This window comes from Stenella coeruleoalba (genome assembly GCF_951394435.1).
Source record: "Stenella coeruleoalba genome assembly, chromosome: 17".
In the NCBI taxonomy this organism is placed as follows: domain Eukaryota; kingdom Metazoa; phylum Chordata; class Mammalia; order Artiodactyla; family Delphinidae; genus Stenella; species Stenella coeruleoalba.
In genome coordinates this window covers 74,286,685-74,301,100 of record NC_137163.1, presented here as the reverse complement: position 1 = coordinate 74,301,100, position 14,416 = coordinate 74,286,685, and the positions used below count along the sequence as shown (strand labels likewise).

Sequence of the window (14,416 nt, the reverse complement as noted above, 5' to 3'; positions counted from 1 at the left end):
GTAAATGTTGCATATGTAAACCCACATTCTTCATGAAAAAGCCAGATTAGCAGAGAAGCTAAACAGATGGCCTCTGCTCTTGGTCTGGCTCCTCCCACAATCAAGAGGGCCAGAGAAAGGAAAGATCATCATTCTCCAACAGGCAATTCCCACTGTTTGGATCTTTTACCAGGAAGCAATTGCAGTTGGATCCCTAGGTATCCGAGGACCATCTCGCTTTCTACGTCTTCACTACCAAGAAAGCTTATGCTGAAGCGGAGCTGAAGATAGGGGCAAGGGGAAAAAAAGATGAACAATTGGAGATAATTTCCTGAGTTTAAAAAAGATAGAATTCCTCCTCCTTCGGTTTCCCAGGAGCAGGATCCCTGAGAAAGCAGTGGAAGCGGTGCGACGTCTGTGATGCAAAGACCTCCTATACTTTGTTTATCTTTTGGTGGAGAAAAGGAAAAACGACAAGAAGGGGAAGAGTCCTGGACCCAGACAAGGAAAGCAATGAAAATACAGAGGAAAAGGGAACAGCTATGGAGGCAAAGGTTTGGAAAAGGCTGGAAAAGACGGGAAAGAAGGAATCACCACTTTGGATAAAAGAAGCCAGGGACTGCAAATAAACACCTCACCTCTGCACAGCTTATATGTGTGTTTGAACAAATATGAAATTGCTGCTTTGGTAGGGAAGAGATGGTCAAATATTTGGTTCAACCTGCTGTTTTTCAGAGTATTCCCACGCACGGTAACACATGCAGTTATCTGAATACTAACGAGGTCTGAGGTTAGCACATCAACATTTTGACCTTAAAGTTCTAAAATACAGTGAGGCCTTGCTGCCCATGGATGGAGTCTGACTTGGGCATTAGGCCTTTCCGGGCCAGGAACTTAGCTGGGATATGTACTATCTTTTTGATGTTTGGCCAGTCCCTCTATCATTATCATCCTCCAAGAATTGTTGTAAGGATTAAATGAGATAATGAGTGCAAGGCCTTTGCTTAGTTCCTTACAGACACAGGTAGCTGCCAACTGACAGCTGTTATTATTATGGATCGACTTCATTCTTTACCAAGGAGGTAGGGGAGTGCTAACCTAAACTTCCAGCCAAGCAGAAGCTTCCTACTAAAACTTACCATCGTCTTGGCAAGCAAGACATTTAACTGAAGTCAGAGCATAAGAAATAAACAGCTCAGTGCTCACAGTACAGGTGAGTTCAGGCTTCCCTGAAGGCAACTTCCGTACAGGGCGCTGGCCCTGCTCTATCCCTGCCCCCAGCTCCCCCTCCTCCATGGCCACTCTGGTGTGTGACTTCAGAAAATAACTACTCACAATGGGCTTAGCTATTCTTGAATGCAGGACTTCTCCTGAAATGCTAGGAGGCCCAGTCACATCCAAGGAAGGCTTCATTACTGGTCTCAAATCATGACCCTCAGAGCCCTCCTGAGTTTCAGACCAGGATGTTCTATTTGAAAGATCTGATGCCAAAACCAAGAAGTCACTTGTTTGACTTTGCTTGCGACAGGATCAGTGATCATAACTTACAAAGAGGAAGGAGTGTATGGAGAGCATTTTCCAAGATAGCCACCAATCACTCTCAGATCATTAGGATTATAGTTAGAAATTTTTATGTCCAAACTGCGAAGTAACATAGATCCGAAAAAACACAGGAGAAAGAAAGAAAATGTGGGATAAAGATGAAACTGAAACTGTGTTTCTGGGAAGTCCAGCTAAGTCTGCTCTAAAACCAAGGAACTGAAACTGCAAAGGGAAACTTGACACTTTTTTAAAGGTGTTTGGGTGGCAGGTGAGGATATGAAGAAGGTGGTCTCAGAAGATATAGGGATGGGTGGAAAAACAGCTTTTCTAAGCCTCAGTGTTCTTTTACTAAAAATGGGCAAAGTCGCTTCTACTTGACATACGGGCATAATGACATTTTAGTGTTTGTTTGGAACAATCTTAAAGTGTCTTGGAAGTAGAGTTGGCATGGACAGATAACATCATTCAACATATTGCTATTCTTAACTTGAATATCATACCTATTTTTTAGACATCCTTTAGTGACAGGTTTATTATGAGTGATAGAAAAAAAAAACTAACACATATATATATATATTGCAAAATTTAACAGGAAGGATCATTTAGTTTTTCATCACTGCTCATGTGCTAAAGAAAAACAGCTGCAAAAAAATACGATTCTGAACAAGCTAAAGGCTGTTTTCAAAACGTATCAAAATCAACTGTATAACTGGCCAGGCTGTGTGTTAGAGTCACAGCACCTCTTGCTGGTGCCTAAATGTCTTGGTGTCACTTGACAGCTGTTCACTGAGCAAACCATCCTTCACATGGAGCTCGATGCTTTTGGAGAATCTGTTTTTGTTACACATGCTATTCCATACAGATAGTTTCATAATTTTTATCACTGAAATGCATTTGCCTAATGCTTGAAAAAACATACTATTAGACAATTATCATAAAATTCTCAAGCATACTCAGCAACAAACATTTATTCTCTGAAATAAAAAATGAGTCTTGCATTCGCAAATCCCACAGCTTGGAAATGTATATGATACACAACATTTAACCTGTCAGCAGCCTCATTAGTGTCAATGAGTAGGAACTGGCAATCAGTAGATGGTGTGCTCTACATGTGTTTGTGTTTTAAAATGTTCCCAAAATAGCTCTGCTAGAGAAGTTGATATAAAACACTTCTACTGGACAAATGAATTTCAGTTTAGATTTTACTGTCTACTTAAAATGTTTTTGAGGAATTCTGTTTCTCATGTAACTGATCATTTATAGGTTAGAGTCGATACCCAACTAATAATAATAATAATAAAGACTGGGTGGGTAAAAAATGATCTAAATTTCAACCATACCAAAATGTAAATGATCAAGAAAATCTGCAGAAAGACTAATGTGTGCTTGACTATCAAGAGCCCTACGATATATATTTGCATGGCGCCGGTATTCAGTATCCATACAGCTATTAAGACATTTTTATAAACTGTATGAAATATGTGAGCTATTTCAAGATATAATTCTGAAAAACAGATTTCCATGTAAGAAGCCAATTTAGGAAGAAAACAACATAAACAATAGTAACTTGTGTGCTCGAGTGAAGCATCTTTTTAATTTTGAGTAATGAAGATGTCAAGCCAAATGCTAGAGTAGTTTAACTTAATTAGGTGGCCTATTTTTCCAGGCAGCCTTTCATTTCCCATTGAAAACTCAGCTTGTATGCAAGGCAAAAGAGCAATTTTGTCTGTAATGAATACCTCCGGGACTGCGCAGAGTAATCATTTGAACGTTACACTGAAGACTGGTTTGAGTAACTAGTTTGGGCTTGTTAAGATGTCAGACTTTGCTGGACTAACTAGATTACTCAAAGCCTGGCAGTTTTGCTATTTTATTGGGTGAATGGTCAAAAAGTCAAGCTGACCTTACTCCCGAAATTTCTGCCAAAAGGAACCAATCTAAAAGTAATTGGTCTAATTTATAGTTCAAATTTATGTCATGATCATGGAAATTTTATGGCCTAAGTCAAGAGATGTTTTTTCCAAAGTGCTCTTAAAAAATATTATACTTTCCAGGCCCTGTTGTCATACCTCATTTATTTTCTATCTAACCCTGAGAATTTTCTCATTAGGAAAACATGTAACTAAAAATACAGATATAGCTATTAATATGTTTGCAAACCTCAAAATATTACAATTCTAACAGTAGATTTAAGAGAGCACTGCACAAACACACCATTGTAAAGCAATTATACCCCAATAAAGATGTTAAAAAAAAAAAGAGAACACTGCACAAAAAAGAACTTGGAAAGTCCTATTGGTTCTGCTGCCATTATATTGCATATGACAAATAGCAATCCGATATTATTGTAAGAATAAATGCCTGTTATTATCTAGTCTATTATTACATTAGTTCTCTGAGTCTTGGACTTGAAATAATTCTCTGAGGAGACAGAAGTGCTGGTGTCTTTTGTTAATGTGCAAGGTGCTGACACCCAGGAGGAGGGGTGCTCCTGGAATGGAATGGGCATGGCCAGATTTGCTAAATGTCTGCACAGGAGGGCTGAAAACCATCGCAAGTAGAAGACTCAAAGAGTTAAGGTGATTGAAACATGTACACAAAATAATGCTGCACACTTCCAACGTGTCGGGCATCATCTAAGCACAGGAGATCCAGAGAGAAAGAAGGGCGAGTCCTACCACAGTCAGGTGGGCAGGCTACATGCCACAGCAGGGCAGATGTGTGCCTCGGTAACTCCAACCAGATGCTGGAGAGGCACGGAGGTGTGTAAGGAAGGAAGGAACATGGATCGTTCAGCAACACCAAGAGGAGAGAAGGAAAGATGGAAATGAGGTAAGATGAGCTGACTTAATGAGAACCTTTGAGGTCCAGAGCTCAGGCAGTAATTACACAGAAGGAAAAGAGGAGACAGATTCAGCAGTGATGCAGAGAAGTAGAGTCAGAACTACCTGGGATCAACTCAGGGCTGAGAGTGTAAGGGAGACTCTTCAAGTTTCTGTCTTGGGTGACGGGGCTGGGGGTGGTGTTAACTCTCACGACTATAGGCAATATAGGAAAAAAAGAAGTTTGGGGTGAGGGAGTGGGCTGGAGGTGATGAATTTCAGTTTGACGAATGGATATGTTGAGTCTGAGCTGCTGTTAGGGACAGGTGCCCAGGGAGGTTAGAAATCAAACCTGAAACTCACATGAGAGCTGCCCTAGATGGCGCTCTTCAACTTTTCCATTCAAGATGGATGGTACAAAATGCACGTTAGATGCTTAGTTGTAAGATTGTAAGTTGTTAGATGTAAGTTGTAAGGAAAAAATAATATTGCTTTATTTTATCATAGTTATTTTTAATCTTGAAATTTGAGGAACCAGGTAAGAGAGACAATTCCAGTGCAGGAAGAAAAAAGAAGCAGAGAGAGCTGATCACAACCTGAAAATAATCTAAAACAGGATCTTAGGTCAGGACATTTAATACTTAGGGTTTACTATGATGAGCAGAATTAACAACAAAAATTAGTTCAAGCTTAAAGGATAACTGTTCATGGAAGGAAGGAGGATGGAAGGAAAATACGAAGAAGGGGAGAAAGAATGAAGGAAGCAGGGAAATAAAGAGGGAAAACAAGCAGAAAGAAATGGTTTACTGGAGTCAAGGCCAAGGTCAAGGAGGAAGTGATTTATTAAAAAACATGGTTCAATCAAGTAACCAAATCTTCTCCATGATCTGACACCAGAAAAATCTTCTGATTTTCCCTGTCAGGTGATTATTTCTTGTGTGTATGTGTGTGTGTATATATATATATATATATATATATATATATATATACACACACACACACACACACACACACACACACACACATATTAAAAAAAAAACAGTCCTTCTCAATCTTTTCCACACAGTTCCTGAACTGAGACACAGGTGAGAAGTGAAGAGTTCCTATGTCCACGGAACTGGTAAAGAATGTTGCCAGTGTGGGTGGAAAGCATGGAATGAATAGGTAGTTGTGGAAAATGATATTTTTGTAACTTCCATAGAAGAAAAAGAATGAGGAAAAGAAAACGGAAAAAATAAGTAAATAAATAGATAAATGACCTTGGTGCCATAGAAGTTCCTGTCAAGAGAACCGGGCTCCTGTTTCCTTTGATGTACTTGGTTCAAATGAACATTTATATCTTGAGCATAATCAATCACATATAAGGAATTACAGAAGGTACTAGAATTGTAAGGGCTGGAGAAAGGAGCTTGAGTTTTTCAGGGAAAGAGAAGGATTGATCCCCAGCATGAGTGGGCCTGGGCTGTTCTGGAGAAGGGGCAGGGCTCTGGTGGGCAGCCCAATCCCCTTCCACCTCCTTGTTGTGTCCTTCGGCATGTTGGTCACTCAAACATGACACGTTAAGAATGACAAAGGAGTGTGTGATGGCCAGTGGCCCCTCCTCATGTCTGGCTTCCCTTCCATTAGCCACTCACATTTTCCCCCAAACTCTACAGAAGGGAACCTGCAAGTTCATGAGGTATCAAGCAACATGGGCCCCCTTAGCCAGGGTCTAGAAACCCACAAAGAAATCTTGCATTGCATGGTTCAAACGCTACCCAGGGTAAGAAAAAGCTAAATGGTGTCTAAAGCACTGAGTGGCCAGCACACTTAGGGCTATTATAGGAGAAAACAGTCAATATTCTAAGAACGAAGCCGGGAGAAGTGGAAATGTCATGGGTTTTTATTGCATACTTATCAGGCTTATTATAGGGTGGTATATTTGATGTAAAAGCTGCCTATCGATTACAAAATTATATGCAAAAAAATTTAAGGATTTGTATACACTAGCTTAAGAGGTATAGAATTCACGTAGTAGATAGTGCCAGAGAGCCCTCTGGGACTGTCTAAAAGAATATCATTAATTTTTACAGTGTCCTTCCATTTCTGGAGCCATTCCAGCACTGGCTTTCTATAAAAATCATTTCAAGTTTAGAATCATGCTATTTGCCTGCAGCAACGTCACAGGAGCAGTAGTTTGCCATATGCTACTACTTAGCAACTTAGTCTGTTGAGTCCCAAAGCATGTACTGATTTGACAATTGAACAGGAATTAAAATTGTTGAGAGATACTAAGAGGCAAGTTGTCTTGGATTACTCGACTATGCAGATGTTTGATGTTATGTAGGAAAAAGAACAAAGCTATTTTTTTTCCTGCAGGATGACTAAAATCTTATTTATAGTTGCCGAAAGGGGTAAATTGATTAAAATTCCCAAAAGAATACCAGGTAATGAATTCTTGAATATACCATATTACAGTAAACAAAAGGAATGTCAAGTGTAAAATTTAGCTAAGGCCATTCAACTTACGTAATTTGTGAAGCTTATTCTCTGCCAGAGTGTGTATTATTTTACATTAGTGGAATTTTTGAAATAGCACATTCTAAAAACATTTTCATATGTGCTGCATTATTAAAAAACAGTTTGCTTCAGGCACACAAACCGGCTATATCTTTACAAAGCACATAAAGTATCTGGAGCTCTTTACTCCTTTATGAATTATCACTGGCATTTAAAACATTCTTGGTAACTCTTGACTTAAATATTAAGAAAAATAATGCTAGTTGTTTGATTTTAGTCAGGGTTTAATTTTATTCATTGTACTTGAATTTAAAAATCTAAGTTGTTATAATGTATATGCTTTGAATTTCCCATCCTTTATCCAAAAGTCTTCAAGGCGGACATAATGATTCTCTGAAAGGGAGCAGCTGCTTTATAACAGCAATCATTTATTGAGTTTGTGTTTCTACTGTTTCAAACAAATTCAATTAGCCCTTACACTTCAAAACCCTAAAGGCAACAAAGAGATGATACCAGGTTGCTTTAATCTAATAGTAATACTAAACTTGTCAGTACAGTTTTGGGATTGATGGTTGGAAGAAAATTAATAGTAACATTTTTCATTTTTTAATCAAACAGTCCTACTCAGAACTACCTATGGATCCTGCCGGCTACTTAGCTGAATGAATTCAGTTAAGTAAAAATTCTAAACGCAAAGCCCAGCCTTCCAAAGGTATTCTGAGAGTGATCGACTCAGTTGAATGGAAGGAAATGTAGTCCGGATCTTTGAACTTAATGATGACCTTCTCATCTGAACAATATAGTATAGTTTCCAGAATGTCTGCCAGAGAAGGCAGTGATCATAATGACTTCTAAACGCAAAGTTCATGGAGAGGCAGGCCTGCCTCTGTTTTGAGTTAAGCCTGAGACATTTTGTTCTTAGAGAAATTTCAAAGCCCCATAAAGTGCACCCCTGACACATACATTAGATTTAATTCACTGACAAGCACCATGAAGAAAAATCGTTCTATTTTTGTTCCCTATTCCCCCACCCTTCCCAGTTATCAAATCTATTTGGGCGGATATGAAAACAACTGTTTTCAATGTTTGAGTTTATGCTTTGGTTACTGACACATGAAACTCCAAGTTACCACGGTTATACTCTTCCAGAAAAAAATATGTGCAAGTCCACACAATGCTCCTGTAAACTCTCCCTCACTTTCATTTATTCATTTATTTGTTTTTGCTTACAAGGTTCTTACATACCATGTTATAGTGGCCCCCTAGGGCAGTTACCACTTTGCTTCAAACACCCTCTGTGGATCAAGGGGCCTGGTCTTAAGTATCTAAAAATAAATAGCCAAGCCTTCACGTCTATAAATGTAACCATTTACATTTTCATTGGACTTCTGTTGTCACTTCTCATGATTAAATACCTTGTCAACCATTCCCAGGGAAATGGATACAAACGTGCCCTTCAAAGGTTTCCCATCATATCGCGGATTTTGGCTTGAAAACAGACATAGAGCACTTTCTGGCCCTGCGATTCTGGAGATCAATGGAACATTTTATTGAAAACTGCCCCAATAATTGATCATTAAAGCTATTTGCGACATGTGTAGCTTATAATAATTAACTCATCTATAGTCAGAAGCCCAAATAACCTGCACCTGTAAAGACTTTATTTCCTAAAGGTAAAACAACTGTTTAGGAAAGATCATGCTGGCAAAACAGCTGCTTGCCGTTCTGGAGAGGAAACAAGGTATTATCTTTCAACAAATGCCAACTCTGGTGTTTTATCAGCTCGATCTCATTAACTGAAAACAAGGCTTGAATGCTTTGTTTATAAATTATGATTATTCCTGATTGCGGCAGCTACTGATAGTGCTACTCATTTGCAATGCAACTCTTTGAATTTGTTTAATTACAATTTGAAACAAGGCAGAGAAGATTAATTAACCCACCTGGCTGGCTGGCACATAGTCCTGGCTCGGCTCTGTCATGCTCATATACATGTTCTCACCGTCAAACTGCGAATGAAATAATAGTAAACATTCAGCAATCTTGACTGTGTGCATGTTTGTTTTGTTTGTTTTGTTTTTTTCCACCATCAAACTGGAAAACAGTAGCCATAAAAAAAAAATACTGTGGTTGGAAATACGCAAAATCTGTCACAGCAAGAGAGCCACATCTATTCTTTGATGTTTCTGTTGTCATTTTCCTGACCCTGGATGTCAGTGATTTGGAGTAATTAGTGCTCTAGTAATTACAGCAAGCAAGCAAGAAATGAATGGTTTCCTTTCATCTGCAATCTGTTTTAAAACAAAATGGCTCATTTTGCGTACCACGTATATACATATTGCAGTTCGGTTGTAATGAAGTACTAAGTGGATGGCATGATTTCTGAAAGAAAAGGATAATGGAAAATACACTGAGGCACAGCTCAATGCATTCTGAGTTTGGCTCTCAAAAATGAAAAAGTGCAGAGTTTTCATAATAGACTGAAATTGGCTTCATCACAATAGCCTTATGATTAAAGAATTTTATAACAATATTTGAAAAGAGCACGTGCCACTACAAGCATGCTAAGAATGATAATAATAATGGATAACAATCAAAATATACAGGCTCGATGATTACATTTTCCTCTCCGAAGTTTTTCAAAGACACAGAATTAATGTAAGTATTACAAATGCATAGAAATCCGTATAGGAATTTAAAAATTAGGAACAAGATGGGAGGAGAAAATTCCTGGGGGCAGTTCGAGTGCAGAGCTGTGGAAGAGTTCAAACAACAACAACAGCATACTTTTCATTATTCGGGTTTCTGAAAGCAGTAATCACTCCATTCAAACTTAATCCTCAGCTATCTTTAGTCACTAGATAAACGGGCAAAGCATTTCCCTTTTAGTTAAAAGAAGAATTTTCCCAAGGAAATAATCAAATGGACTAATACAGCCAGCTTCAAAGAGCTGAGTCTGAATGTTCTTTCATTGCAGACTAGTTTCAGACACGGGAACGTGAAAATCTGAGAAGTTATTTTTCAAGACACAACAGTGTTCCTGATGGAGATACACGCGCACAGTTCTGTGGATGGACTTTTACGCCACCGGAAAACCGTGTTATAGACATGGCATAAGAGGCCCTGCGAACGCTGGGGACACACCACACCTTCGGAACTGGCTCTGAACTACAGTCAGCAGCAGTCAGTGCCCTGAAGAGTCGCACAAACGTGAGCTGCACAAGTAAAGACCTCCCTAAGGACACTGAAGCACTCATCAAGTTCAAAGAACCAAAGGATTTCCTCACACATCATCCTGCAAATGTATTTCATGTTTTGTGAACAGACTTACCTAAACAGATCTGAAGTCACTCATTGAAAGATGTGGTTGTTTGGACAGATCAGAAACAGCACACCCAGAAAAGAACAGCTGGACAGTTTGGTTGCTCTGTCATCTGGCATAGGAGCCCTGAGTCCGAGTGACTTACCCAAGGTTGGTTTTCCATCAGTCGGGTGAATGCCTTCAGCCCAAAGGTAGTCTAGCCCCAATCGATCCGCCTGTTACTCCTACCGGCTCAAAACCTAACAAAGAGCATCATTTAGCATTTCTCCACCGCCACCCACTGTTGGTTTGTTTATAAATGTTTTTAATGTTAAGATGCCAAAGAACCATTTAAAATATGGACAGTTTCTCTGACTGTGGCAAACTAAACTGAAGTAGTGAAGTGAATCAAATACTCCACTGCCTGTGCATATTCTATAAATGTGTTACTTTCTATTTCATCTTCTCTTACTCATTTTCTAAATCTGGTGTCATTCTCAAGCCAACTAAAGCTTTGAAGTTTTGGTTTTAGTCTATCCAAAGTGTATGCTAATTGAATACATGCAATGTTACTGCTCCTAAGGACTCTTTCCTCAAAAAGTATCAGCGCTTAAGTAATATTGAGCCAAGGCTGAAACAGCATTTTAAATAAAAGATATGTGGCTACAAGAAAAACCATTTTTTTGAGTATATTCTATGTGCCTGTAACCTACCTGTATCTTTACATGTATTAACTGATTTAATTTTCACAACTACAAAGAGTTAAAGTATTATTATTACCTACAAAGGCACAGAGAATCAAAGCTAGAGGCTCGAAATTACACAGCTACTAAAAGGCAGGGCTGGGATTCAAACCCAGGAAACCTGACTTTCTAGCACATGCATGTAATCCCCATAACAAATATAAATATATTCTGAATCATAATGATGAGTAAGCCATCAATTCTGAAAATGTCAATATATTATCAAAGCAGAGTGATGACAGTATCTCAATGACGTTGCGATACTGTACAGAATTTCTATGGTATTGTGAGGCTTTCAAAAAAAAACGAGAGTCCCAGTGACCTGGCAATTTAGTAATCAGGCTGGCAGAATATTCCTGGATGCTTTATAATTAAGCCTTAAAACACAGGGAGGTGGTTTGACAGTTAATTTTTTGTTTGATTGTTTGTTTGTTTGTTTGTTTTGCGGTACACGGGCCTCTCACTGTTGTGGCCTCTCCTGTTGCGGAGCACAGGCTCCGGACGCGCAGGCTCAGCGGCCACGGCTCACGGGCACAGCTGCTCCGCGGCATGTGGGATCTTCCCGGACCAGGGCACGAACCCGTGTCCCCTGCATCGGCAGGCGGTCTCTCAACCACTGCGCCACCAGGGAAGTCCTGACAGTTAATTTTATGTGTCAATTTAGCTGGGCCACAGGTGTCCAGATATTTGGAAAAATATTCTGGGTGTGTCTGTGAGGGTGTTTTGGGAAAAAACTAACATTCAAATTGGTAAAATGAATAAAGCAGATTGCCCTCCCTACTGTGGATGGGCCTCATCCGATCAGCTGAAGGTCTGAATAGAACAAAAAGGCTGACTTTCCTGAGAGTGAAAAGGAACTCCCCCTGCCTGACTGCTTGACCTGGGACACCAGTCTTCCTGCCTTCAGACTCCAACTGAAACATCAGCTCTTCTTGGGTCTCAAGCCTGCCAGCTTTTGGACAGGAACTATACCATTTGTTATTGTTTGAATATTGTTTTTTATGAAGAAAAAACAAACAACTCCTGGGTCTCCAGCTTCCCAAGTACAGATCTTGGGACTTCTCAGCCTCTATAATCATATGAGCCAATTCCTATAATAAATCCTCCCCTCTCTCCACCCCCCTCCTTCTCCCCATGCCTCTGTCTATATATATATATATATATATATATATATATATATATATATCTATCTCAGTATATCTCTGTCTATATATATATCTGTTGGTTCCATTTCTCTGGTGAACTCTATACAGGTGGCTTCTTCTATTACTATCAAGATATTCACAACTCCTCTGAAAGTTTATCTCTGGAGGACCTGAAATGTAGAGACACATAAAGAGATGACCTCTATCTTACACTACTGCCTGCTTTCTAGGGGAGCGGAAGCCACAGTGATTTTGCTGTGAGAGTCTCTGGCCTCACCATGCCCACTTCCTGTGCCCCGGTCCATGTCACATACATCCGCACCTCTTCGTCCAGACTGCCTTCCTTCCCTTTTACTTGTTAAAATGTTTCTTACACCCCTCAGTTCCCTTTAGTCAGGGCTGTCTCTAGCCTCTGGGCACCCTGTGGTAGCTTTCTGGTTCCAGGCAGGTTTTGTTGCCAGGGGACTAACTCCATGGGGCTGTGAGCTACAAGACAGTACACATCTTGGTTATCTTTAGTGTCTTTATAGCTTAGGGCTGGCATATAAGAAGTCCTCAGGCAATGTCTAATTAACAAAAGTTAAACTATATTTGCTTGGTTAAATAGATCATCTTCCTAGAGAAGGCAATAACTTGAGAGGAGGAAGAATATTCAGCTTTTAGAGAATAGTTTGAAGGCTTCTGAAAGGGGAAAATTCATAGTCTTACAGTGGATTAAAACTGGAGCAGAATTAAAATAGGAGCAGAAGCTCTTACGAAGAAAAAAAAAAATGTACAGAAATAACCAGGAGACCAATACTTAAATGCTGGAACCTGTCCTTCCTCAAGATTTTTATTCAATGAAAAAACATGTAGATTGACCACGAATCAAGAGATCTGGCTATAAATTAACTTATGGCCTCTTTTTGAAGAATTTTGAGTTGCCAAACAAAGATAAATGTATGTCAGAACAATCCTGGTCATTCCCCCTGTGTTTGGACAAAGTCTTGAGCCCGGGGAGAAAAATAAGCCAAGATCCCAGTGCCCCAGCCCCACCCTCTCAACCACAGACTGCTTTCAGGTTAATGTCATCCTTGTACTTTTTACAGCTCCACCCAACCACACCCCGGTCCAGGAGCTGGTTCCAGGGATCCCAACAGGCCGTGTGCTGACGCAACGTTCTTAGAATGCATCCTGTGGCTTGGGTTTATGTCTCGTTGCCATCTGAAGTTGAATTACAGTGCACAGAGTCCTAGAATTTCGGTCTTGGGAAGGTCCCTTGAAGGCATCATATCTGAACCCCTCATGTTATGACTGAAGAAACAGACTTTTTACTGGTCATGCAGTACATCTGGGTGTAGAATCAGGTCTAGATTCCTAGTAGAAGAGCTTTCCACTATGACACACTGCATCACCCATCTACCCCATCACCCATAAAAAGTGAGGGGGCAGACTCTACGGCTACTGTCTTATACTCCATCGCAAATAATAAGTGAGGGGTCAGATCTCCGATGGTCTGCGTGGGGCTTGTTTGCCTACCCCACAGTCTGGAAGGCACAGTATTTGCGTTATTACACTAATGACCCCAGTTCACTTCATCTGGACCACATATTAGATGAACCTTATTCCTAATTGTTGTAATAACATGATTTTATTAAAAATAACTAACTTCATTTCCTTATTCCTTACGTTTGTCACAGTTATTCTTAGAAGTCAGCTAAATTTAGGCATTATAACTTTTCAAAATATATCTAAGCATCCTAGGACTTAAAATTTCCATGTATTCTCAATTTAAAACCTGAAGCAAAGTTTGAAGGAATAAATAGGCTGACTTATTTAAATCTAAATGTAAATGGCATCAACTCAGGATTAGCCTTTCTGACCAAGTGCGTTATACTCTTTCTCGTGTTTTGATTTCAAAGCACCAGGGGATGCAATCACATAAAAAGTCATTTATAATCTTCTACTACAGTTTTTAAAAATTGTTTTCAGAGGATATTAACCAAACCCATAATCCCAAAGAGCTTTTCAAACTAGGTAGTTATTATTTCTTCTATTTAAAAACTGAAAGCAGACATCCAACACTGTCTGAACATAGTGAACGAAGAGCAGAAATGAGCAGTATTAGGCTCCCAAAACCACTAACACAAGAAAAATCAAAGATAGAATGTGAAGTATAAAGCAATCATTGGCACTGCTATAGGAAATGGGATCTATTTAGGGAAACCATTAGAAGAAAACCAGAAAACTGCTGCTGGGGGAGGATGGGGGGACCCCATGGGATTCATGAAACAGTACCACATTGTATCTCCTGTAAAAGCGAAAACCTTACATTTCTGGGTGTTTTCTGAAGGAATATTGGATACTCTTGTTTTTTTTTTTTAAAGGAGCTAAAAATGGAAATGT

At 39.5% G+C, this 14,416-nt stretch overlaps 1 protein-coding gene across 10 annotated transcripts in view; it reads right to left on the bottom strand.

Annotated features, from left to right (window-relative positions):
• The window catches only part of TOX (thymocyte selection associated high mobility group box), a 298,437-nt gene that overhangs the window by 144,156 nt on the left and 139,865 nt on the right, over positions 1 to 14,416 (bottom strand). For 8 of the 10 annotated variants that reach the window (XM_079902017.1, XM_079902023.1, XM_079902024.1 and 5 more), the window contains one exon: positions 8,786 to 8,851. In XM_079902017.1, the coding sequence (XP_079758143.1) occupies positions 8,786 to 8,851 (66 nt within the window). Of the gene's footprint in view, positions 1 to 8,785; positions 8,852 to 10,309; positions 10,724 to 14,416 lie in introns of those variants that run through there. The other 2 variants (XM_079902021.1, XM_079902020.1) reach the window with 2 other exon arrangements.